The sequence below is a fragment of the Mobula hypostoma genome, chromosome 7, assembly GCF_963921235.1.
Source record: "Mobula hypostoma chromosome 7, sMobHyp1.1, whole genome shotgun sequence".
In the NCBI taxonomy this organism is placed as follows: domain Eukaryota; kingdom Metazoa; phylum Chordata; class Chondrichthyes; order Myliobatiformes; family Myliobatidae; genus Mobula; species Mobula hypostoma.
In genome coordinates, this window is record NC_086103.1 from 43,102,244 (window position 1) to 43,129,229 (window position 26,986).

A 26,986-nucleotide genomic window follows, 5' to 3' on the forward strand; every position below is an offset into this window, starting at 1 on the left:
TTGGGAAAATGATATTGTTAGGGAATTCTATTGTATGGGAGATAGGTAGGCATTCCTGTGGCCAAAAATGAAACTCCTGGCTGGTACATTGTTTCTCTGGTAATACGGATAAAAGTGATCTCAGAGCAGCTGCAAGACATTCTAAAGGGGCAGTGGTCATGGTATATATGGTTACCAATGACAAAGGTAGAAGAAGGGAATAAATTCTACAAGCTTGGTAGTCATTTAAAGAGCACGACTTCAAGGGTTGTAATCTCCAGAGTGCTTCCAGTGTAAGGAGCTAGTCATTAGGTCAAATGAATGCCTAGTTGAAGGGCAAGTGCAGAGGAGTGGGTTTCAGATTTCTGGATTATTAGAACTGTATTTGGGGAAGATGGGACCTGTGCAAGTGGGATAGTTTGCACATAAACTGGAACAGGCTCAATTTCCTCATGGGGAGGTTTTCCAGTACCCCAGGCATAAGTTTAAAGTTGGCAGAGGAATGAAGCTTCAAAGCAGATGGACGGGTGTAAGAGAGATTACAGTCACCTAGAGGGGAAACGGTTAGTCCAGTAGGTAGAACAGGCACATGGAGTGAAGTACAAACCTAAACTGCATCTACTTTAATGCAAGAAATTCAACTAGTAAGATAGATGAACTTAAGGCTTTAATTAACATGTGGGCTGATGATACTGTTGCCTTTAGTTAGGCATGATTAGGAGCTGGATAGGACTGGTAACCTCAGGATCCTGGGTGTGTAGAATTTTTCATTCGGAAGGGGGTTGTCAAAGAGCAGGTATTATCAAAGAATGCATTACTTCAATATCAAGGGAGGAAATATATAGAAGGCTCTTCAAATAAGAACATAGAACATAAGTAATAGGAGCAGGAGTAGGCCATCCGGCCCATTAAGCCTGCCCCGCCATTCAATAAGATCATAGCTGATCTGTCCATAAACTCAGCTCCATCTATCTGCCTTTCCCCCATAACCCTTAATTCCCTTACTATGTAAAAACCTATCTAACTGTATCTTAAATATATTTAGTGAAGAAGCCTCAATTGCTTCCCTGGGCAGAGAATTCCACAGATTCACCACTCTCTGGGAAAAACGGTTTCTCCTTATCTCCATCTTAAATCTTCTCCCCTGAATCTTGAGGCTATGTCCCCTAGTTCTAGTCTCACCTACCAATGGAAACAACTTTCCTACTTCTATCTTATCTATCCCTTTCAAAATTTTGTTATGTTCCTATAAGATCCCCTCTCATTCTTCTGAACTCCAGAGAGTATAGTCCCAGGTGACTCAATTCTCCTCATAGGTTAACCCCTTCAACCCTGGAAACAACCTGGTGAACCTCCTCTGCACTGCCTCCAAAGTCAGTATATCTTCCTCAAGTATGGAGACCAGAACTGCACACAGAACTCCAGGTGTGGCCTCACCAGTACCCTGTATAGTTGCAGCATGACCTCCCTGCTCTTGAATTCAATCCCTCTAGCAATGAAGGCCAACATTCCGTTTGCCTTCTTAATAACCTGTTGTACCTGCAAGCCAATTTTTTGTGATTCATGAACAAGCACACCCAAGTCCCTCTGCACAACAACATGCTGCAATCTTTCACCATTTAAATAATAACCTGTTCTTCCATTATTCCTTTCCAAAGTGGATGATCTCACATTTACCAACATTGTATTCTATCTGCCAGACCTTGGCCCACACACTTAACCTATCTATATCCCTCTGCAGACTCTCCACATCCTCTGTACAATTTGCTTTTCCACTCAGTTTAGTGTCATCAGAAAATTTTGCTACGATACATTCAGTCCCCTCTTCCAAATCATCAATGTAAATGGTAAACAGCTGCAGGCCCAGCACCGACCCCTGCAGCACCCCACTCACCACTGACGGCCAACCGGAGAAACACCCATTTATACCAACTCTCTGCCTTCTATTGGTTAATCAATCCATTATCCATGCCAATACACTTCCTCTGACTCCATGCATCCGTATCTTATTTATAAGTCTCTTCTGCGGCACCTTATCAAACGCCTTCTGGAAATCCAAGTATACAACATCCACCTGTTCCCCTCTATCCACTGCACTCATTATGTCCTCAAAGAACTCAAGTAAGTTTGTCAAACAGAACTTGCCCTTTCTGAATCCATGCTGCGTCTGTCTAATAGAACCACCCCTTTCTAATGCTTCGCTATTTCTTCCTTAATGACAGCTTCAAGCATTTTCCCAATTACAGATGTTAAGCTAACTGGCCTATAGTTGCCTGTCTTTTGCCTACATCCTTTTTTAAAAAGTGGCATGACATTTGCCGTCTTCCAATCCGCCAGGACCTGCCCACAGTCTTAACAAGTTTTGGTAAATGATTACCAACGTGTTTACTATAACTTCTGCCAATTCCTTCAGCACTCTGGGATGCATCCCATCAGGACCAGGGGACTTATCTACCTTCAGGCCCTCTAGTTTTCTCATCACTATTTCTTTAGTGACAGTGATTTTATCGAGGTCCTCACCTCCCATTTCATCCATAACATCCTTCTTTGGCATATTAGACATGTTGTCAACCGTGAAGACGGACACAAAATAGTCATTCAATGCCTCAGCCATTTCCTTATCACCCAATATCAATTTCCCCTTCTCGTCTTCCAAGGGACTGACGTTGACTTTAGCCACCCTCTTTCACTTTATATATTTATAAAAACTTTTACTATCTGTTTTTGATTTTGTGCTAATTTACTTTCACACTCTATCTTCCCTTTTCTTATTTCTTGTTTAGTTGTTCTCTGTTGCTTTTTAACTGTTTTCCCAACCCTTCAGTCTCCCTCTACTCTTTGCGACTTTGTACATGAGCTTTTAATTTGATACTATCTTTTATTTCCTTAGTTATCCAAGGCTGGCTCTCCCCACACTTACTGTCCTTACTTTTGACTAGAATATACTTTTCTTGAGCACTGTGAAAAATCTCTTTGAAAGTATTCCACTGTTCCTCAACTGTCCTACCAAATAGCCTGTGCTCCTAATCCACATTAGCCAACTCCTCCCTCATCCGTTGTAGTCTCCCTTGTTCAAGCATAATACACTAATTTTAGATCTAACTATTTCATCCTCCATCTGAATGCAAAATTCAATCATACCATGATCACTCTTTCCAAGAGGATGCCTGACTACAAGATTGTTTATCTTACCTGTCTCATTGCACAGGACTAGATCTAAGATAGTATTTTCCCTTGTAGGTTCACTAACATGCTGCTCAAGAAAGCCATCACAGATGCATTCTATGAAGTCCTCCTCTAGACTACCTTGACCAACCTGATTAACCCAATCTATGTGGACGTTAAAATCCCCCATGACAACTGCCGTTCTGTTATTACAAGCCTCGGTTATTTCTTGGTTAATCGCCTCTGCCACTGAAATATTTTTATTAAGTGGCTTATAGTCAACACCCACCAGTGGTTTTTTTCCCTTAATCTCTACTCAGATGGACTCAACATTCTGCTCTGTAGATCTTATATCATCTCTCACAATCGCCCTGATCTCATCCCTAATCAAGAGCGCCACCCCACCTCCTTTGCCTTCCTGCCTATCTTTCCGTATTACCTGGAGCTACATGGAGAGAGATTAGGTACAAAAAGGATGTCACCATTATGCTTAATGGAGAGGGGTGATGTGGGTATTTGAAACCTGCCAAAAGTTAACAGGAGATAAAGGAACACATATGTAGATAGGATGGGGTATTTCAATGTCTGAAAAAGGACGGATTACAGGAAACCTGTTACCATTCAAAAGCAGACAAAACTAGAAGACAAATTTATTGTATGGCGAAGGGATTAAGTGGGACTTTGAAAGACAGGACTGGTCCTCGGGTTGATACTCTAAATTGGAGAAAGGCCAATTTTGATGGCATCAGGAAGGATATGCTAAGTGTGTTGGATAGGCTGGCTTCTTGGAGAGATGCTTGGTGTGTTGGAGAGATGCTTGGCAAATGGGAAGCCTTCAAAAGTGAAATGTTGAGAGTACAGAATTCGTATGTTCCTTTTAGAATAAAAGGCAAGGAATGAATGAGGTGCTTGAGGAGTATAAAAAATGCAAATTAGAATCAGGTTTAATATCACTGACATGTTGGGAAATGTATTGCTTTGTGGCAGCAGTACACTGCAATACATCAAAAATTAAAAATGATATATTACAATAAGAAATACATTTATAAAAAATTAAATTAGTAGTGAAAAATGAGAGCAAAAACTAGAAAAAAAATGAGTTAGTATATATGGGTTAATTGTCCATTCAGAAATCTGATGGCAGAGGGCAAGAAGCTGTTTCTAAAACACTCCAAGCAATACACACAAAGTGCTGGAGGGACTCAGCAGGCCAGGCAGCATCTATGGAGAAGAGTAAACAGTCAACGTTTCTGGCCAAGACCCTTCATCAGGACTGTCTAATCTTCAGAGATGTTGACACTCAGGAACTGGAAAACGCTCATTCTTTCCACTTCTGATCCCTTGATGAGGACAGGAGTGCATTCCCTCAGCTTCCCTTTTCTGATGTCCACAAACAATTCCTTGGTCTTACTGATGTTGAGTGCAAGCTTGTTGTTGTGACCAGGTCATTGGGTATATTTAAAGCGGAAGTTGACAGGTCCTTCATTAGCTGATCTACCTCACTGCTGTATGCTTCCTCATCACGATCTGAAGTTCTGCCAACAATAGTTATGTCATCAGCAAATTTATAGATGGCATTTGAGCTGTGTATAGTCAGATACTTGTGGGTGTAGAGTACAGCAGTGGGCTAAGCATCGCTCTTAAGAGGAAAATCAGGAGGGCTAAAAGAAGACATGAGGTTGCTCCAGCAGACAAGGTGAAGGAGAATCCCAAGGGCTTCTACAGATATATTACGAGAAAAAGGATAACATGAGACAAAATTGGTCCATTTGAAGATCAGCATGGTCACCTAGGCATGGAGCTGAAAGAGATGAGAGAATTGAAGTTTTTGCATCTATTATTTATTCGGGAGACAAATACGGAGTCGATAGAACTGCGGCAAAATAGTAGAGAGGTCATGGACAGCATCCAGATCACAAAAGAGGAGGTGCTTGCTGCATTAAGGCAAGTTAGGGAATAAGCCCCATGACTGATAAGATGACTCCTCGGTCCTTCTGGGAGGTTAGCACAGAAATCTGGCAAAAGTCTTTAACCATAGGTGACATGCCAGATATACCCAAACTACCCATAACTCAGGAATGAATAAGCACAGTGTGTGGAAGAGATCAGGGATACAGCTGTGATGGGACAGTGAGCAGGTGTAAGAAGAGTAACTGCCAGCCAGCCTCCCTGACTAAGTGAGAGAGTGACTCGGCTCAGCACTCCAGATCGACTCGGCTCAACCCGACCCAAGCCCTGATTATCACAGCTTATTTGGGTGCAGGGCCGGGGAAGAAATGTTCTGTTCCCGCTCTGCAAAAGGCACCTGCAGCCCTGCAGCAACCAGTAAATAAAACTAATCGTAAAAAAATACACAGGAGCCCAGAACGTGTACATTTCAAAAAAATTTTTAGTGAGGTGCACGCTTACGACATAGTGGCATACTGACATATACTACTCGTGTTGCTTTTACATATAAACCCATAATGAATTACATAAAAAACAAAGAATGCTTAATATATTTACAATGTTACTCAAATATTACTGAAATATTAAATACACAACACACCTTCCTACTTAGCTATGAACTCCAATTCAATATACAATGCTTCTTAAGTTAAATATGCAATGTATTGTTCTCTAATCATATATACACAGTATACTATATAAAACTACTATATAGACATATACAGCAGATTTTAAATTGTCCCATTCAGCCCTAATGATTTAAGGGGGATTCCATACTATTGTGGGATAATATCTTTCCTGACAAGGGGAGTCACTCTCACTCTACATGGTAGGGGAGTCTTGTGGCTGTGAAACAATCTCAGGTTCTGGGGCTGCTTCCGTGGTGGTTGCTGGATTTGACTCCGGGACTGCAGGAAGTGGATCTGATAGCTCTGGACACCTTTGTTCTCTAACAATTGACTCTGTTCTCCTCAACTGATCGATGTAGTGTCTCAACCACACCAGATGGAATCTCCACTGTGTAGAAGAGTGGGCCAGCTCTATCCTTAATCTTTCCAAGTACCCACTTTTGATCACATGTATAGTCCTTCGCAGGACTGCTTGTCCAGGAGTGAAACATCAAACCTCCTTGTTTGAGGAGCCCTCAATTTGTCTCAACTGTTTGTCCTGCTGACTCCTTCTGAGATTGGGTTCAAGCAGTTCCAAGCGTGAGCACAAGGGACGATCCAGGAATAACAGAGCTGGTGAGTTGTTGGTTATGGAATGTGCTGCAATGCAAGGAGGAAATTGGCGAGCTTTTGATTCAGTGTCAGTGTAGTGTGTTCAGTTAATGTTGCTCGCAGTGTGTTCTTTAGGCTCTGTACAAACTTTTCTGCCAAACGGTGCAGATGTAATATATCTAATACCATTCATTTTCAGGAATGACTAACACTGTTCCACAACAATCTGTGGTCCATTGTAACCAGATGTTCTGGAACACCAGTCCTTGAGAAGAGGCTTCTCGACACACCAACAGTGAGTGAGGCTATGGTGGGGGCCATTGGGAACACTTCTGGCCACTTTGTAGCTGCATCCACTACTACCAAAAAATTCATACCCAGGAATGGTCTGGTCAAATCCACATAAATTCTCTGCGAAGGGAATGTGGGCCATTCCAAGGGATGCTCTTGGCATTTTCCGGACATACTGGCATCCCAGACAAAGGTTCAAGCCAACACTTTCATTTTGACCATGCCTCAATGACCAGCATATGCTCCTCCATCACTTTAGCTCTCAGCTTTGATGGTATAACACCTCTGAGTCCCCACATAAGGCAATCTTCCTCAAGGGCAAGTTCATCCTGCACAAGTAAAAATGAAGGAACTGGGATTTCTGCTGCACATACCAGCCATTTTGGGTGGTCATACAGACCTGAGACAGTGTGGGGTATTTTGTGGTTTCCCTTTTGATCATTTCTGCAGTAATAGGGAGACTTCCGATTTTCATTTGGGAGAATATGTCAAAATGAATGTCCTCTCTTGTAAATTTATCAGGAATTTACTTTTCCAAGGGTGAACAAGACAATCCATCAACAATAACAACAGAAAACCTACAAGTGCTCAAAATCCAAACAAAACACACAAAATGCTGGAGGAACTCAGCATGCCAGGCAGCATCTATGGAAAAGAGTACAGTCAACATTTCAGGCTGAGACCCTTCATCAAGATTGTCCTGTAAGTGAAACAAGTACCACATCTGGCCCTACACCTCCTCCCTCACTATCATTCAGGGCCCCAAACAGTCCTTTCAGGTGAAGCGACACTTCACCTGTGAGTCTGTTGAGGTCATCTACTGTATCTAGTTCTCCTGGTGCGGCCTCCTGTACACTAGTGACACCTGACACAGACTGGAAGAGTGCATCACTTAGCACCTACACTCCATTAGCCAGAAAAAGCAGGATCTCCCAGTGGCCACCCATTTTAATTCCACTTCCCATTCCCATTCCAACATGTCAGTCCATGGCCTCCTCTACTGCTGCAAAGAGGCCACACTTGGATCAACACCTTACATTCCCTCTGGGTAGCCTTAAACCTGATGGCACGAAAATCAATTTCTTGAACTTCTGGTAATGCCCCCCGCCCCGCCCTTCACCATTCCCCATTCTCATTTCTCTCATCTCACCTTATCTTCTTACCTGCCCATCACCTCCCTCTGGTGTTCCTCCTCTTTTTCTTTCTTCCATGGCCTTCGGTGCTCTTCAATCAGCTTCCCCCTTCGCCAGCCCTGTATTGCTTTCACCTATCAACTTCCCAGCTCTTTAATTCACCCCTCTGCCCACCTTCCTGGTTTCACCTATCACCTTGTGTTTCTTCCTCCCCTCCCTCCGTCTCCTTACTCTGACTCATGGTCTTTTTTTCTCCAGTCCTGATGAAGAGTCTTGGACTAAAATGTGGTCTGATTACCCTTTTCCATACATGCTGCTGGCCTGCTGAGCTCCTCCGCTATTTTGTGTGTGTTGCAAGGCCCCATTTATTCCCACTCTATGCCTCCTGCCAGTCAACTGACCTTCTACCCACGCTAGTATATTTCCTGTTATACCATGGGCTCTTATCATGTTTATCAGCCTCATGTGTGGCACTCTGTCAAATGGATGTCCGTAAGTGAAGTGTTCTTAACCTGCGTCCAGATCATCATTTTTAATTATGTCCTTTGTTGTCACCTGCTGGTGAGAACTGAAAAATTTCCTTACCTTTCTACAAATTGTTTTATGATATTCATTATACCCGCAAGGACAAGTAGCAACTAGGTTAAAGAAAAATATCTACATCTGATTGACTTGTGTCAATTTTGAATACGTGCTCAGGACCAGAAGATAAACACACATCCTATTGGCAAAGGATAAATATTATTGATACCAAGCCAAGTTCTTAACTATGAATACGATGATTTTGTGATAATCATTGCTCATTTTTCTGTTTTGCATTGCTGAAGATGTCAAATTGCAGCCGTTACCAGGACAAAGAAGAAGCCAAACAGAGCTTTTATTTAAGAATGCATTAAAAATACTAAATAATAAAAAATACTAAAGTGAATTCCAGTTAATTGGACCATCAATTAATTGGGGTAGCCATTTATTTGAGACAACTCTAAGGCTACGTCCACACTAGACCAGATAAATCCGTAACCGAAGCTTTTTCTCTAAGGCTACATCCACACTGAAAAGGCGTTTTCCCCCCCCGAAAACAGAGCTTTTCAGAAACGCTTTCCAGAGTGAATAAATCTGAAAACGCCTAACATCCGGCATAGTGTGTGCGGGGTAACCGGCTATTTTTAAAACCGCTGTCATGACGTGCCGGAACAAATGGTGGTGGCAGCGTGGCATTTCATTGTTTTCTTGGACGCAACCTCCAACACCACGACAATACCTGACAATAGATGTGTAACAGCCTAACGTAACATTGTATGGAAATACATGATAACACTGATGCAGACATCTAAGAAGGTGCTTTATTAATGTATGCTTGTGCAAACATTCAATAGGTGCAACTGTCACTTTTGCCCAGTAACTCGTTTTATTGTACATGTTAAATACAGCAAAATAATAACAAAGACATGGCAAAAGTAAAGGCAAACAAACGAGGTAACAGCAAATTTCACTTTTGCCCAGTAACAAGCCTTATTGCATTTAGTTGTAGCTGTCGTCCCATTCATCGCTGAAGAGACTATGGCTGGTGAAGAGACTATTGCTGTAAAAAATGTTTCTGGACAAACACGCACCAAGTCTTTCATTTGGCAATTTCCTTTTTTAGTTTTTCTAGTCTGTAACTTGACAAGCGCGCACCAAGTATACTGTTTCCTCTTCGCTTGTTTTCTGTGTGTCCTGCGTGTGCCCAGTAGGAGGAGATTTGCCTAAATATCTGTTTTAATGTGGACAGAGGTATTTTCAAAAATGCCTAGTGTGGATGCCTGTCGTTTTTACATGAAACTGGCGTTTTCAAAATTATCTGGTCTAGTGTGGACATAGCCTAAAAGAACAACTCAAGAAAACAGCCGTGAACCCTTTCATTAATTTGGGATACAATACTGCTTTAATTGGAACAGGAGACTGTTGCCAAACAGTTTCTCACTAGCGTTAGTTACATTAACTCGTGTGGCTGTTAGACACTACACCACACTTAGAGCAAACAGCTTATAAATAGTATCATTTATGTGTGTTTGTCTTGAAAAAGTAGTGATTTTTGTCATTGATAGTTGGTGAGAAATAAGCACCAAGACCATTTAGAATTGTTTTGCTTACTGCGGTTTTAAACATTTAGGCTTGAAGGTGCCAGAAACTGCCAGGTGTGAAATTGAAACAATTGCGTTACTTCAAAAAGTTAGGCACTATAAAGAATTTGAAGATATAGATAATCATCTTAAATGTTACAATGAAAATGAAGATTTGGAGGATGCAATCGATGAAAGAGTTTTACAAATGCAATCCATTATCTGCACTAGGTGTCTGCAATTGATTATCCATCATATCCGAAGATGACAGTGAAATCTGTGCGGGAGAGTTTTTAAAAAGTGAAAAAGCTGTTACAATGGATCAATTCCACTGTCTCAACCTCAGACGTCCGGGTCCAGTGGTATGAGTAGTCATCACAAACTGGGGTCTTGGTTACAGAGGATAATTATAACTTTTTCTGTGCCTTCTCATGCCATCACTCTCCTTGAAGCTTTGCAGAACTGCCTTTTTAGTAGTTATATCTCACTGTTCTCATCTGCTCAGGCAGCCAGAGCTGACCTCACGTGCTAGGACAGGCATGTCCCTATTTCATGGGCTATGAGGCCTACCAGCTACCCTCACCTTGTAGCCCACCTGTCGAGTGGGGTGTACCGGACTATGACCACTGTTGCATACAAACCACTACTTGGAGCCACAGGTGAGACTTAAGTGTCTGGAGGGGACCAAAGGTGAGTGAGCTGCCCCAGAATGAACGTGACAAGCTCCTTCACCAGAAATGCTACCAACTCATGGGCACTCCATACATGGTGACATACACAGGATTAATTCCTCCATCGATAACTAATACACAGTTTTATAGTACTATAGTGACATTAGTAGTGTTCTAATTTGTTCTGTATTTCAGTTAAGTACATAATTTGTTATTCAGTTAAATGGTAGTTTGTATTTTTAAACATATTTAACTATTCCCATGAAAATTTGGCAAATTGAGGCAGCTGCTTAATTGGGCTAAAATGTACTGATCCTGATGTGTCCCAATTAACCGGAATCTACTGCATTTAGATCATAGAATATAAGAAATGTAATATTTTTCTGCCTAGTTTTCTGTCATAGTCTATCAGATCATTGAATATTACTCAGTGTGCCCCATAACAAAAAAAAATGTCAAAATTCAAGACCATAAGGCCATAAAAGAAAGGAGTAGAATCAGGCTATTTGGTCCATTAAGCCTGCTCTGTCAATTCATCATGGCTGATCCATTTTCCCTCTCAACCCCATTCTCCTGCCTTCTCCCCTTAACCTTTCATGCCCTGATTAAGCAAGCATCTATCACCCTTGAATACATCCAATCACCTGGCTTTCACTGCAGCCTGTAGCAATGAATCGACAGATTCACCACCCTCTGGCTAAAGAAATTCTTCCCATTTCCATTCTAAATGGATGTCCCCCCATTCTGAGGCTGTGCCCTCTGGTCCTGGAATCCCCCACTATAGGAAACATCCTCTCCACATCCACTTTATCTAGACTTTCAACATTTGATGTATTTCAATGAGATCTCCCTTTCATTCTTCTAAATTGCAGTGAGTACAGGCCCAGAGCCATCAAATAAATGCTCCTCATATGATAAAGTGTAGATATATTGAATGCAACTGGAGTTGGGAATTGGCTAGTAGCTGGAAGACTGGGAACAGAACAATGAAAATGTTCTGCAATTAAAATGTAACTGGAAGTATGCCCAGGGATCTGCACTGGGGGCTCTGGTTTTCAGTACAATGGTGATGTGCCAAGACAAAAAAGTTGCAATCAAGCTGTTATAAATTAGATTTGCGTGCAATAATAAAACAAATGGCATCGAGTAGAGTTAGAATGTGAGATCATTCATCTTGGATCCAAAAAAGATGAACCAGACCATCTTCTAATTGGTGAAAAACAAGTAACTCAGGATGAAAAGAGGTTTAATGAGACGGAGAAGAGTCGGGTTTGAAGGAAGTGGATAGAGGAAGAGAGAGTTTAGAGGAAAATGTGGTTAAGAGGGGTGCAAGGGAGTACATGCAAATCAAGATCAGGTGAGAACGTGTGCAGGAGGGGAATTAGAGTACGAGCAATACTTTCGGGAAAGTGCATCTTTTTAGTGCAGTTCTTCAGGGACCAGTGAAAACTAATCTCATGTTGGTCTAAAGTACAGGTGGGACACAAGAGATTCTGCAGAAAGATGCTGGAAATCTTGAGCAACACACATAAAATGCTGGAGGAACTCAGGCAACATCTATGGAGGGGAATAAATAGTCATGTTGGGTTGAGATCCCCTATCAGGACTCATTAATACTGTTTATTCCCCTTCATAGATGATGCCAGACCTGCTGAATTCCTCCAGCATTTTGTATGTGTGTTGCTGGATCCCTAACCAAAATAACAACAACTTAGCCCCTGAAATTCACCTTCAAACCATTCTGGTTTGGAAGTAAACACCCACTAGATGTGGCAGTGCAAAGCAAACTGGACCTGGGTCATAGAGTTACTTTTCTCCTCCTACAGTGATTCAATAATTAGAAGCCAATATAACTGAGTCATTTTAAAATGGGGCAAAGTGGTAATGGAGAGAGTCAAAGTCAAATAAAGGAGGACAAGCCCAGGGAGATATTTGAACATGATGAAGATTTTTCATTCCATTAATTAATAATCTGTGCTAAACGGTATGAGTAACATCACAGCACCAAGCTGCAAAGGTTAAATTACAAGTTGTGTGGCATAGACTAGTCTTGCATTACCTTGAGGGTTGAAAATTAAGTGGTGATCTATTTCAGCTGGTAAATGACAATTTGATGCAGTAAGCAGAGAAGCTGTTTTCAATAGGCATAATCTTCAAATCAGAGTGGACACATCTAGGAAGCATTTCTTCATATAAAGCGTGCTGAACAACTCTAATCTGCAAATAACAGCTTTTGATATTAAGTCAAATGAACTTCACAAATATTTTCAAAAATCATTGATCTAAAACATTAAATCTCTCCTCATATGCTGTCTGATTAGCTGAGTATTTCTAACATTTTCTCTCTTCTTTAAAAAGATTATACTTAGTGATATGGAACAAGGCCATTAAAATAGAGGTAATCCTGCTTTCCATCAGAAAATGCAGGATAAAGACCCTGTGATCACAACAAGGAGCTGCCAATTCGTTGGTCGACTCCGGTGTGAGTAACCTCATTTCATGGTTCTTACAACTGTCAGTTCTAAGTCTAGCATTGCTCCTGGATTCTCTCCAAACCCGAGACTTTGAAGACTCTCCTGGAAACCGATTCCACGCTCGCTATGGCAATAACGCCTCCCGACTCTGCCCCCGCACCCATGTTCTACACTTGGGTTCATCCACCGCCACGCTCGTGTAACAGAACGAACTGGCCATAATGAACCCAGTGGACACAGATCCCGTACAACAGGCCCTCGCCAACCAGGGCTCCCTACTGGGCGCCCACGACCAACTACTTAGGGAGGTCATGGAAAACCTTTGGACGCTATCCACAAATGTTCGGAAGGTCAGTGAGCAGGTGGACCAAATTTCTGCTTCCCTTTCTCTGTCCCCTCCAAGAACCCCGACTACCCAAACCGCACCGCTCGGGATGGCGTCGCCCCTGGGATCAGCAACACAGTCCCTTCAAGAGCCATACGTACCTGAGCCCAAACCCTACGCTGGAGACCTAGGGAGGTGCCGGGCCTTCCTGTTACAATGCTTTCTGGTCTTTGAGCTACAGCCATGTACCTACACTTCAGATAAATCCAAGATTGCGTACATCATGGGGCTATTACGAGGGGATGCCTTGGCTTGGGCAACTGCGATATAGGATAACCGACTAGAGGTTTGTTCCTCCTTCCCCTCCTTTGTTGCTGAAATGAGGAAGGTCTTCAAACAACCCATTTGTGGTGAGGATGCCGCTAAACACTTGCTGACTCTTTGTCAGGGTTCGTGAAGCGCAGCAAGGTATTCCATCAAGTTCCGAAACTTAGCTGCAGACTCAGAGTGGAATGACGAGGCCCTGCGGGAGGCGTTTTGACAGGGTCTCTTAGACAAGATAAAGGATGAACTGGCAGCGTGGGACGACCCAGACTGTCTCGACTCTCTGATCTCGCTAGCCACTAGATTAGATAATCAACTTCAAGAGCGGCTGAGAGAAAGAACCAATCGCCCCACTCCTCGGGGAAGCCCACGGTCCATCTTATCAGCCTCAGCCAGCCTCCCTTCCCCAGCCGCTCCAAGTGTAGCTCCTGCTCTGACCATCCCCACCCCCTGGGGGAGGAACTGGTGCAGCTGGGATGGAACCGTCTCTCCCCGGCCGAACGACTTTGGAGGTGGAGAGCTGGGGATTGTTAATATTGTGACCAGCCAGGACATTTCTGGGATACCTGCCTCAGCAGCCAAAAGGGAAGGCTCACCAGTGAAAAGGGGGGCCCTGGTGAACCAGACAATACTCATTTCAGCCCCCCCACACTCGGATGCAGATCCCGGCTACCGTGAATTACCAATGACAGTCCCTGTCCCTATCCGCTTTGGTGGATTCCGGTGCCGAGGGCAATCTGCTGGACGAAGACATAGCCTCCCAGGCTGGAATACCTTGCGAAACACTAACTATCCCCCTGGAGGCCCGGGCCCTGGACGGAAAACAGCTGGCTCAGGTTACCCACTGTACGCCACCCCTGACCTTGATCCTATCCGGCAACCATCAGGAGGAGGTACAATTCAGTCTCATTCATTCACCTCAAGCCCCAGTAGTTCTAGGGTATCCATGGCTGACCCAACACAATCCCCATATCCACTGGTCTACTGGGAGGATAGCCAAATGGAGCCAGTCTTGCCACGCCAACTGTCTATGGTCAGCCCCATTTCCCAGGGAAGCTACCACGACCCCGCCTGTCCTGGAACCCCTGGACTTGTCCTGAGTCCCCACAGAATACCATGACCTGGGACAGGTATTCAGTAAACAATGGGCCCTTTCCCTGCCTCCACACCGCCCAGATGATTGTGCCATTGACCTTCTCCCCGGGGCCTCGCTACCAACCAGTCGCCTTCTTAACCTATCCCGACCGGAGAGAGGCGCCATGGAGAAGTACATTAGCAAGTCCCTCGTGGAGGGCATTATCAGACCTTCATCGTCCCCAGTAGGTGCCAGTTTCTTCTTTGTAGAAAAAAAGGACGGGTCACTTCATCCTTGTATTGATTACAGAGGCCTAAACAGCATAACAGTTAAGAATAAGTACCCTCTACCCCTCATTAGTTCAGCTTTTGAACCACTGCATGGAGTCACCATCTTTTCAAAGCTGGGCCTTCGTAATGCCTACCATCTAGTTAGGATGAGGGAGGGGGACGAGTAGAAGATGGCCTTTAATACACCTCTGGGCCACTTCGAATATTTGGTCATGCCGTTTGTCCCCACCAATGCTCCTGCTGTTTCTCAAGCCCTAATCAATGAGGTACTGAGGAATTTTATTAATTGGTTCGTATTCGTTTACCTCTATGATATCTTGATATTTTCCAGCACCCCCCAAGAACACGTTCACCATATCCATCAAGTCCTCCAGAGACTGTGGGAAAACCAGTTATTTGTGAAGGTGGAAAAATGTGAGTTCCACGTTCCTTGGGTCAGCTTCTTGGGTTATATCATTGAGAGCAGACCCCGAGAAGATCCGGGCAGTGGAAGAATGGCCTAGGCCCACGACCTGCAAACAACTTCAATGGTTCCTGGGGTTTGCAAACTTCTACCGCCAATTTATCAGAGACTACAGTCGAGTGGCAGCCCCCCTTACCTGGCTTACCTTGCCTATTACCCCCTTCTGTTGGGACTCCGAAGCTGACTCAGCCTTCACCGACCTGAAGAGGCGTTTCACCACCGCGCCCATCCTGGTCCATCCGGACCCAGCCTGTCAATTCATTGTTGAGGTGGACAACTCTGACTCCAGGATAGGAGCAGCCCTGTCCCAGCAATCAAGTGCGGATGAAAAGCTTCACCCCTGCGCCTTCTATTCTCACCAACTGTCCCCCGCCGAGCAGAATTACGACATGGGAAATCGGGACTTCCTGGTGGTCAAACTAGCATTGGAAGAATGGAGGCACTGGCTGGAAGGGGCAAAACAACTGTTTGAGGTGTGGACTGATCATAAAACCCGGGGTATATTCAGATCGCCAAACGTTTGAACTCCCGCTAGGCCCGTTGGGCACTTTTTTTGTACAGTTCAAGTTTTCCCTCACATACCGTCCAGGGTCCAAGAACGGGAAGCCGGATGCGCTTTCCCACCAATACGACTCCAAGGCGGACACTTCCAGGCCAGGGACTATCCTCCCACCATCCTGCGTGGTTGCCACCCTCACTTGGGAGATCGAGTCCAAAGTAAAAGAAGTCCAACAGGACGACCCCGACCCCAGCAATGGACCTGGCGATCGCCTATATGTGCCCGTTTCCGTCAGGTCTCAGGTTCTCCAATGGGGGCACTTATCTTGGTTCGCCTGCCACCCCAGGAGTGATCGGACCCTAGCGCTCCTGAAAAAACACTTTTGGTGGCTGTCCATAGAGGCGGATACCTGTTCCTATGTCTCGGCATGTTCCATCTGTGCCCGGGGAAAACCTCTCATCGGCCACCTGCAGGTTTACTTCATCCTCTACCTGTCCCTGGTCGTCCCTGGTCGTCCCTGGTCACACATCGCCCTCGACTTCGTCACCGGTCTACCCCCTTCACACAGAAAGACCACTGTACTCACCGTGGTAGACCGGTTCTCCAAGGCAGTGCACTTCGTAGTCCTCCCTAAATTCCCTTCCTCTCAAGAAACCGCAGATCTTGTCGTCCGCCACGTCGTAATAAATGTTTGAGGTCGGTCGAGGTGCGACGTGAAGGAGTGAGTGAGGGGATTGGCTGAGAAGGAGTGGTTGATTTAAAAACCGGATGGGACCATCCAGCAACACAAACGTTCGAGGTCGGCCGAGGTGCAACAAGTGAAACGAATTAGTCAAAATATCAGCCAGTATAATCAAGGTTTGATCTAGGGGAGCGGCCTTGTCGAGGGAAGTGCTTTGTGAGAAAGGTGCGAGTCTTTGTCTCGAGAGTCTTCGGCGAGGAGGCTGAGGGAGGAGACTATGCCACAGTTGGAGAGGGTGAGAAGTGGTGAAGAAATGACAGGTCAACTGATTCAGTGTGCTGCTTGCATGATGTGGGAGGTCAGGGACGTTGATGGTGCTACAAATGTGGAAAGAGTGTCTTCAGGTTCAGCTCCTGAAGGACCATGTTGAGGCACTAGAGAGGCAACTGGATGACCTCAGGTTCATCCAGGAAAATGAGTGTTTTCTGGACAGGACCTGCAGCGAGATTGTTACATCGAAGATACCGGAAGAGAGAAGGGAGGCGATGATAAGGAAGGGATGGATGCTTGGACTACAGGAGACCCCGGGGGATGTACCTCTTGAAAATAGGTTCACCCTCTTGGAAGCTGTCAGGACAGAAGACAGTGCTAGTCTGAGAGGCAGACCGGTCTGCGGGTCAAAAATTGGCACTGAAGCAAAGCCAAGGAGACATAAATCAGGCAGAGCCGTGGTAGTAGGGGACTCCATAGTGAGAGGTACAGAAAGGGGTTTCTGCGGCAACAGGCGGGATTTAAGGATGGTGTGTTGCCTCCCTGGTGCCAGGATCCAGGACGTCACGGACCGATTGCAGGACATCCTCAAGGGTGAAGGTGAACAGCCGGGAGTGGTGGTGCATGTCCGCACAAATGACGTCGGGAGGATGAGGAAAGAAATTCTGCAGCATTACTTCAGAGAACTCGGAAGGCGCTGAAAAGCAAGACCTCCAGGGTGGTTATCTCCGGTTTGCTTCCAGTTCCTTGTGCTGGAGAGGACAGGAACAGGGAGCTAGGGGATCTGAATGTGTGGCTGAGGAGCTGGTGCGGGAAGCAGGGAATTAGATTCTTAGACCACTGGGATCTGTTTTGGGGTAAGGATGAATTGTACAGAAGGGACGGGTTGCATCTTAACAGACGGGGGACCAGCATTCTGGCAGGCAGGTTTGCCACTGCTACACGGGTGTGTTTAAACTAAGTAGTGGGGGAGAGGAGACGAACTGGAAATATAAGGATGGAGTTAAAGGGAAAGAGAGAATAAGAAAAGTTAAGAAAGACAACAGAATTAATGGGGCAGAAAACTCAGGAAGGAAACGGAGAGTATGACCAAATGCAATTGGAATCGACGTGAAAGGTGAGGGGAGTAAAAGCATTACTTTAAATGGATTATAACCATATATAACCATATAACAATTACAGCATGGAAACAGGCCATCTCGGCCCTTCTAGTCCATGCTGAACTCTTACCCTATCCTAGTCCCACCCACCTGCACTCAGCCCATAACCCTCCATTCCTTTCCTGTCCACATATCTATCCAATTTAACTTTAAATGACAACATAGAACCTGCCCCAACCACTTCTGTTGGAAGCTCATTCCACACAGCTACCACTCTCTGAGTAAAGAAGTTCTCCCTCATTTTACCCCTTAGGACCTTGTCAAAGGCCTTACTAAAGTCCATATAGACAACATTAAAAATATTATATATGAATGCATGGCGTATAGGAAATAAAGTGGATGAGCTTGAGGCTCAATTGGAAATTGGCAAGTATGATGTTGTGGGAATAACAGAGACATGCCTGCAGGAGGACCAGGGCTGGGAAATGAATATTTAGGGTATGCATCCTATCAAAAGGACAGACAGGTTGGCAGAGGGGGTGGGGTCGCTCTGTTGGTGAGGAATGAAATTCAGTCACTTGCGAGGGGGGACACAGAATCAGGAGATGTAGAGTCAGTATGGATAGAACTGAGAAACTGTAAGGGCAAAAAGACCCTAATGGGAGTTATCTACAGGCTCCCAAACAGTAGCCTGGATATAGGGTGCAAGTTAAATCAAGAGTTAAAAAAATTGGCATGTCGCAAAGGTAATTCTACAGTTGTCATGGGGTATTTCAACATGCAGGTAGACTGGGAAAATCAGGTTGGTGCTGGACCCCAAGAAAGGGAGTTTGTGGAATGCCTCAGAGATGGATTCTTAGAGCAGCTTGTATTGGAGCCTACCAGGGAGAAGGCGATTCTGGATTTAGTGTTGCGTAATGAGCCAGATTTGATAAGGGAGCTCGTGGTAAAGGAGCCATTAGGAGGTAGTGACCATAATATGATAAGTTTTAATCTACAATTTGAGAGGGAGAAGGGAAAATCGGAAGTGTCAGTATTACAGTTAAACAAAGGGGACTATGGACCCATGAGGGAGGAGCTGGCCAAAGTTGACTGGAAAGATACCCTAGCAGGGATGACAGTGGAACAACAATGGCACGTATTTCTGGGAATAATACAGAATTTGCAGGATCTGTTCATTCCAAAGAGGAAGAAAGATTCTAAGGGGAGTAAGGGGCGAATATGGATGACAAGGGAAGTCACGAACAGTATAAAAATAAAAGAGAAGAAGTATAACATAGCAAGGATGAGCGGGAAGCCAGAGGATTGGGAGACTTTTAAGCAGCAACAGAAGATCACTAAAAAGGCAATACGGGGGGAAAAGATGAGGTACAAAGGTAAGCTAGCTAAGAATATAAAGGTGGATAGTAAAAGCTTCTTTAGGTATGTGAAGAGGAAAAAATTAGTTAAGACCAAAGTTGGGCCCTTGAAGACAGAAACGGGTGAAATTATTATGGGGAACAAGGAAATGGCAGACGAGCTGAACAGGTACTTTGGATCTGTCTTCAATAGGGAAGACACAAACAATCTCCCAGATGTAATAGTGGCCAGAGGGCCTAGGGTAACGGAGGAACTGAAGGAAATTTGCATTAGGCAGAAAATGGTGTTGGGTAAACTGATGGGACTGAAGGCTGATAAATCCCCAGGGCCTGATGGTCTGCATCCCAGGGTACTTAAGGAGGTGGCTCTAGAAACCGTGGACTCATTGGTAATCATTTTCCAATGTTCTATAGATTCAGGATCAGTTCCTGTGGATTGGAGGGTATGTTATCTCACTTTTTAAGAAAGGAGGGAGAGAGAAAACAGGCAATTATAGACCAGTTAGTCTGACATCAGTGGTGGGGAAGATGCTGGAATCAATTATAAAAGATGAATTAGCAGCATACTTGGATAGCAGTAGCAGGACAGGTCCGAGTCAGCACGGATTTACGAAGGAGAAATCATGCTCGACTAATCTTCTGGAATTTTTTGAGGATGTAACTATGAAAATGGACACGGGAAAGCCAGTGGACATAGTGTACCTGGACTTTCAGAAAGCCTTTGATAAGGTCCCACGTAGGAGGTTAGTGGGCAAAATTAGAGCACATGGTATTGAGGGTAAAGTACTGACATGGATAGAAAATTGGTTGGCAGACAGGAAACAAAGAGTAGGGATTAATGGGTCCTTTTCAGAATGGCAGGCAGTGACTAGTGGGGTACCGCAAGGCTCAGTGCTGGGACCGCAGCTATTTACAATATACATTAATGATTCAGATGAAGGGATTAAAAGTAACATTGTGCTCACTTCGGCAGCACATATACTAAAATTGGAACGATACAGAGAAGATTAGCATGGCCCCTGCGCAAGGATGACACGCAAATTCGTGAAGCGTTCCATAAATTTAAAAAAAAAAAAAAAAAAAAAAGTAACATTAGCAAATTTGCAGATGACACAAAGCTGTTGACAGCGTGAAATGTGAGGAGGATGTTATGAGAATACAGGGTGACTTGGACAGGTTGGGTGAGTGGGCAGATGCATGGCAGATGCAGTTTAGTGTGGATAAATGTGAGGTTATCCACTTTGGTGGCAAGAACAGGAAGTCAGATTACTATCTGAATGGTGTCAAGTTAGGAAAAGGGGAAGTACAACGAGATCTAGGTGTCCTTGTTCATCAGTCACTGAAAGTAAGCATACAGGTACAGCAGGCAGTTAGGAAAGCTAATGACATGTTGGCCTTCATAACAAGGGGAGTTGAGTATAGCAGCAAACAGGTCCTTCTGCAGTTGTACAAGGCGCTGGTGAGACCCCACCTGGAGTATTGTATGTAGTTTTGGTCTCCAAATTTGAGGAAGGACATTCTTGCTATGGAGGGAGTGCAGCGCAGGTTCACTGGGTTAATTCCAGGGATGGCCAGAATGTCATATGTTGAAAGACTGGAGTGATTGGGCTTGTATACACTGGAATTTAGAAGGATGAGAGGGGATCTGATTGAAACATATGAGATTATTAAGGGATTGGACACACTAGAGGCAGGAAGCATGTTCCCGATGTTGGGGAGGTCCAGAACCAGAGGCCACAGTTTAAGAATAAGGGGTAGACCATTTAGAACGGAGTTGAGGAAAAACGTTTTTACACAGAGGGTTGTGGATCTGTGGAATGCTCTGCCTAAGAAGGCAGTGGAGGCCAGTTCTCTGGATTCTTTCAAGAAAGAGTTAGATAGAGCTTTTAAATAGCTTTTAGATAGAGCAAAGTCAAGGGATATAGGGAGAAGGCAGGAACAGGGTACTGACTGTGGATGATCAGCCATGATCACAGTGAAAGGCGGTGCCGGCTCGAAGGACCAAGTGGCCTACTCCTGCATCTATTGTCTGTTGTCTACCGCCTCCACGGAATCCCCACAGACATTGTCTCCGATCAAGGTCCCCAGTTCGTCTCGCAGGTATGGAAGGCATTCTGTCAAGCCTTAGGTGCATCGGTCAGCCTGTCATCCGGCTTCCACACCCAGACGAATGGGCAGACGGAACGGGTCAACCAAGACCTGTAGGCGACGCTATGTTGCGTAACAACAAACAACTCGTTGACCTGGAGCGACCACCTCCCGTGGGTTGAGTACGCCCACAACTGTCTGATGAACTCTGCTATTGGAAGGTCTCCATTCGAGTGTTCCCTGGGGTATCAACCCCTGCTGTTCCCCGCGCAAGAGGAGATTGCTGTACCATTGGTTCAGAACCATATCGATTGGTGCATTAAAGTTTGGGAGGAGACACACACGGCCCTACTTTGATCAGCAAATCGCAATAAAAAGACGGCCGACCGATACTGGACTCTGGCGCCTGAGTACCAAACAGGGCAGATGGTGCGGCTTCCATCCAGGGACATCCCGCTCAAGAATAAACAGAGGAAACTCACCCCTCGCTTCCTGGGCCATTCAAGGTCGGAAGTGTTATCAATCCCGCAGCAGTCTGCCTAAAACTGCCAAAATCTATGCGCATCCACCCGACTTTTCATGTTTCCCAGTTAAAGCCAGTTTCCGTCAGCCCCTTGTGTCCCCCGGCTCCCCCACCTGCCCGTATCATCGACAACCATCTGGCATACACCTTCCGATGACCACTGGGTGTGCACCGTTGGGGCAAGGGTTTCCTATATCTGGTAGACTGGGTAGGGTACGGTCCAGAACAGCGTTCCTGGGTCCCCTGCTCCTTCATCCTAGACCCTTCCCTCATCCAAGACTTTCATCGGGACCATCCAGACAGGCCTGGAGGCTCCCGTTGAGGGAGGGGTACATTCTACAGTTTAATAGCAGCAAGGAAAACATTTTTGCTCAACTCAACTGTATAGAAATGTTTCATTTCATTTTATGAAATATGGAGTTTTTTTGATGAGGTTAAATGCAACAATTTTCCTTAGAAGAACTGAGCAGACTCTATTGAACATATCACCCATGGAATGGGATCATTGTTCATCAATTCTCTGATTTGTGCAATGGATAAATTCCACATGGAAATCAGTTGGGAATGGCAAGTTGCTTGTTAAACTCATGTTAATCTTAAGTTAGCCTAAGTAGTGTATATGTAGTTAACTGGTGGCTACAAAAGACCAAATTGGCAGCAAGAAACACCATTTGAAACTCATCATGGATGGGTCCAGCACTACAATGGACTAACAACAAGGTGGTAAAATTTAACATCAGTACTTCTGGTCTTCCATAAGACATAGGAGCAGAGTTAGGCCATTTGGTTCATCAAGCCTGCTCCACCATTTCATTATGGCTGATCCATTTGACTCTCAGCCTCAATCGTCTGCCTTCTCCCTGCAACCCTTCATTGTCCTGACTAATCACCCTCCATCTTGTATATACCCAATGACTTGGCCTCCACGGCTGCCTGTGGCAACAAATTCCACAGGTTAACCACTCTGGCTAAAGAAATTCCCACAATCCTGATTGAGAAGTTGCAAAACCTGGGCCTCTGTACCTCACTCTGCAATTGGATCCTCAACTTCCTGACCAGAAGATCACCATCTGTCCCATTTGGTGATAACATATCTTCCTCACTGACAATCAACACTAACCTAAGGGGTGTGTGCTTAGCCCATTGCTCTACTCTCTATATACACATGACTGTGTGGCTAGGCATAGCTCAAATACCACCTATAAATTTGCTGATGATACAACCATTGTTGGTAGAATCTCAGGTGCTGACCAGAGGGCGTACAGGAGTGAGATATGCCGACTAGTGGAATGGTGCCACAGCAACGACCTGGCACTGAACGTCAGTAAGACAAAACAGCTGATTGTGGACTTCAGGAAGGGTAAGACAAAGGAACACATACCAATCCTCAGAGGGATCAGAACTGAAGAGAGTGAGGGTGTCAAGATCTCTGAGGATCTAACCTAGTCGCAACATATCGACATAAAGAAAACAAGACAGTAGCTATACTTCATTAGGAGTTTGAAGAGATTTGGCATGTCAACAAATACACTCAAGAACTTCTATAGATGTACCGTGGAGAGCATTCTGACAGGCTGCATCACTGTCTGGTATGGGCCGAAGGACGCTGCAGAGGGTTGTAAATCTAGTCCACTCCACCTTGGGTACTAGCCTACAAAGTACCCAGGCCATCTTCAGGGAGCGGTGTCTCAGAAAGGCAGCATCCATTATTAAGGATCTCCAGCACCCAGGGCATGCCCTTTTCTCACTGTTACCATCAGGTAGGAAGTACAGAAGCCTGAAGGCACACACTCAGCGATTCAGGAACAGCTCCTTCCTCTCTGCCATCCGATTCCTAAATGGACATTGAACCCTCATTCACTACCTCATTTTTTATTAATATAAAGTATTTCTGTTTTTTGCACATTTTTTAATCTATTCAATATACGTATACTGTCATTGATTTACTTATTTTTAAAAAATTTTTTCTCATCTATATTATGTATTGCATTGAACTGCTGCTGCTGCTAAGTTAACAAATTTCACGTCACATGATTCTGATTCTGATTCCGCTTCTCATCTCTGTTCTAAATTGACATCCTTCTAATCTGAGGCTGTGCCCTCAGATCCTAGACTCCCCCACATCCATTCTATCTAGGCCCTTCAATATTCAATAGGTTTCAATGAGATTCCCCCCCCACCCTTATTCTTCTGAATTCCACTGAGTACAGGCCCAGGGTCATCAAATGCTCCTCATATGATAACCCATCCATTTCCGAACATGTATGCACTGGAAAAGATAGTGCAGGAGATTTACTAGGATATTGCCAGGGATGGAACTCTTCAGTGGTCAGGAAAGATTAGATGGGCTGTGCTTGTTTCCCTTGCAATTGAGGAGGCTGAGGGTTGCTGTATAGATGAATACAAAATTATGAAGTAGATATTAAGAAACCTTTCATCTTAGAGTCAAAGAAAAGTACAGAACAGAAACAGGCCCTTCCGCCCACCTAGTCCATGTCAGACCATTTAAAATGCTTACTCACATTGACCTGTACCGGAGCCATAGCCCTCCATACCTCTACCATCTATGCACCTATCCAAACTTCTCATAAACATAGATATCAAGCTGGCATGTACCACTTGTGCTGGCAGCTCATTCCACACTCTCACGACCCTCTGAGTGAAGAAGATTTCCCTCAAGATTTCCCCTTAAGATTTTCAACTTTCACCCTTAACTCCTGACCTCTATTTGTAGTTCCACCCAGCCTCAGTGACAAAGCCTGCTTGCATTTACCCTATCTATACCCCTCACAACTTTGTATAACTCTGTCAGATCTCCCCTCAATTTTCTACATTCCAAGGAATTAAGTCCAACCTATTCAAACTTTCAAACTTTCCTTATAACTCTGGTTCTCCACTACCAGCAACTGTTCCCAAGGATCTCGATACTGCACTAATGCGTCATTGATAATTAAATCCCAAATCAGAATTAAAAGATCCTACAGTATTAAAAACTTTTCTATGTATAGAAATAAGTGAGGAGATTAATTTAAACTTATCACTCAAGTTCTATATACAATCTCCTAGAGAACAAGTTTTATAAAACCATTAATCATGAAATTCAAACACACACAACATTCTTGTATAGACTTGGAAAACTATAATAGTCAAGCTGAAACAATATACAACAAATGAAAATCATAAATGCTCTCCCTGCAGATCCAACCAAAATGAACAAGAAAAAGAATTATCAAGGCATACTATACTTCTGACAATTTGGTTAAAAAACATCACAAGAGAAAAGTCTGGAAAATGTTTGAGCAAACAAGCAACCTGTGAATCACGAGTTACTTGATTATGAAACAAAATGAAAACAAGTAAGATCATTTTCAGAGCATATTCTGTATAAACTACAGTACAAAATTAAAATAATTATCCAGGTGAAAGTCTTTAAAATATGTTAGTATAAAATTCAAATTTCAGTGTGAATCACTGATTTTGGAACCTATGAAATTTCATTACACCAGAGGCCATTAGTTTGTAAAATAGCACTGCAAAACTGCATGATTTTACAATATTTTTTCTTAAATGAAGATGCTGGAAATATGAAATAAAACTCAAAAAATGGAAAAAAAAACTATTCTGCCAGTCAGCCGGTATATAGTATGTGGAAAGAGAAACAGTCATAACCTGCCATCCTCTGTTTCATTTTCCACACAATGCTTGACCTGAAGAATGTCTGCAGCACTTCTAATCATTTTTAAATAGTGTATCTCCTACACCTGAAAGTTAATCCATTAAATCAACCAACATATATGATAGCTAAATGTTTTTGGACAGAAAACTAATAATCAAAGCATAAAATGCTTGAATCTAGCAAATATATTAGCTGTTTGTTTTTATCCAATCAAGCACACTTAACCTCTGATTATTATAATGTAGCTTAAATCCTATTTAAAAAATTGCAATTTTTTAATTACTTTAAATAATTGATAGTACCAAAAGCATATTCTACTTGGTGAGTAGGAACAACGGTTAAGGGAACAAGTTGCTTTTACAACATCAATCAAACAGGTAGTCTATATTTTCAATTTTTGTAGAAATACATGCAAAATATGTGGTTTATAAAACATGTACTTTATAAAGTAAAGTCTCTTTTTAAATTATTTTATTGCAATTTCTCACAAATCAAAATCCATCCAGTAACTATTTGTATATTGGACCAAGTTTGGGAATTTAGTTCTTCTTGTCCATGTTCAACTGGCTATTAAACCAGCCAGGTACGAAAATAACTAACAATATTTAATTTGGTTACATGAACAGTATTCAAAACTTCTCTAATTTTTCAGACTATTTTAATATGTATTCCAGAGGGAAAAAAAACAAGAATAATTTCTGCTAAAAACTGCTAAAATATAGACAGAAAAAAAATTGTATTACAATTTAATTCAGTGGACTGTTATTAGTATAATATATGACAAGCTCTCGTTATTCAGGTCAAGACACACCATTGGCTACCTGCCTTGAACTACATTTGTACATGCTTACATAAGTCTCATTTCAAGCCTCCATTATAACAATTTTTATATTCTTAATAAAGAAAATAGAACAGTGAAAACCTCTTCTAGAATCTACATCTCAAAATTAAGTGCAATTGTACATTTGCTAATCTGTAAACAGAACATTGGAACTCTTTTCTCCACTTAAGCTCTTACCTCAGATAATGTTTAAGTGTGCTGGTAATTGTTTTTATCTCCCACTCAGATGAGCTTTCAAGGTCTATATCGGCTGTTCCTTTACAAGAAACAACATTGTTAGAAAAGCAAAAGGTTATTATTTCCAATAAACTTGTTGCTGCCAATAGATTTGAATTATTCACTCCTACTATATCTGTTTGCTATGAACCTAAATTACATTTGTACTAGTGGGAGTATTTCTCTCACTGGTTCAGCAAAGAATTGTACTGTATAATTGTAAATATATACAAGATGGCGCCAGCGACCAATAGTGACCTTTTGCAGACAGCAT

The 26,986-nt window shown here is 43.5% G+C and overlaps 1 protein-coding gene and 1 non-coding gene across 9 annotated transcripts in view; one reads left to right on the forward strand and one right to left on the reverse strand.

The window, feature by feature from the left end:
- The window catches only part of LOC134349270 (rho GTPase-activating protein 26-like), a 191,891-nt gene that overhangs the window by 58,593 nt on the left and 106,312 nt on the right, over positions 1-26,986 (reverse strand). For all 8 annotated transcript variants that reach the window (XR_010018626.1, XR_010018628.1, XR_010018627.1 and 5 more), the window contains exon 15: positions 26,674-26,752. Coding sequence is in view for 5 of the 8 variants with exons in the window: in XM_063053330.1 (XP_062909400.1) it covers positions 26,674-26,752 (79 nt within the window). In the remaining 3 variants the exon portion in view is untranslated. The remainder of the gene's footprint in view (positions 1-26,673; positions 26,753-26,986) is intronic.
- LOC134349975 (U6 spliceosomal RNA) lies at positions 20,326-20,432 on the forward strand. The gene has a single exon (XR_010018790.1). It is a non-coding gene; the product is annotated as a U6 spliceosomal RNA (small nuclear RNA).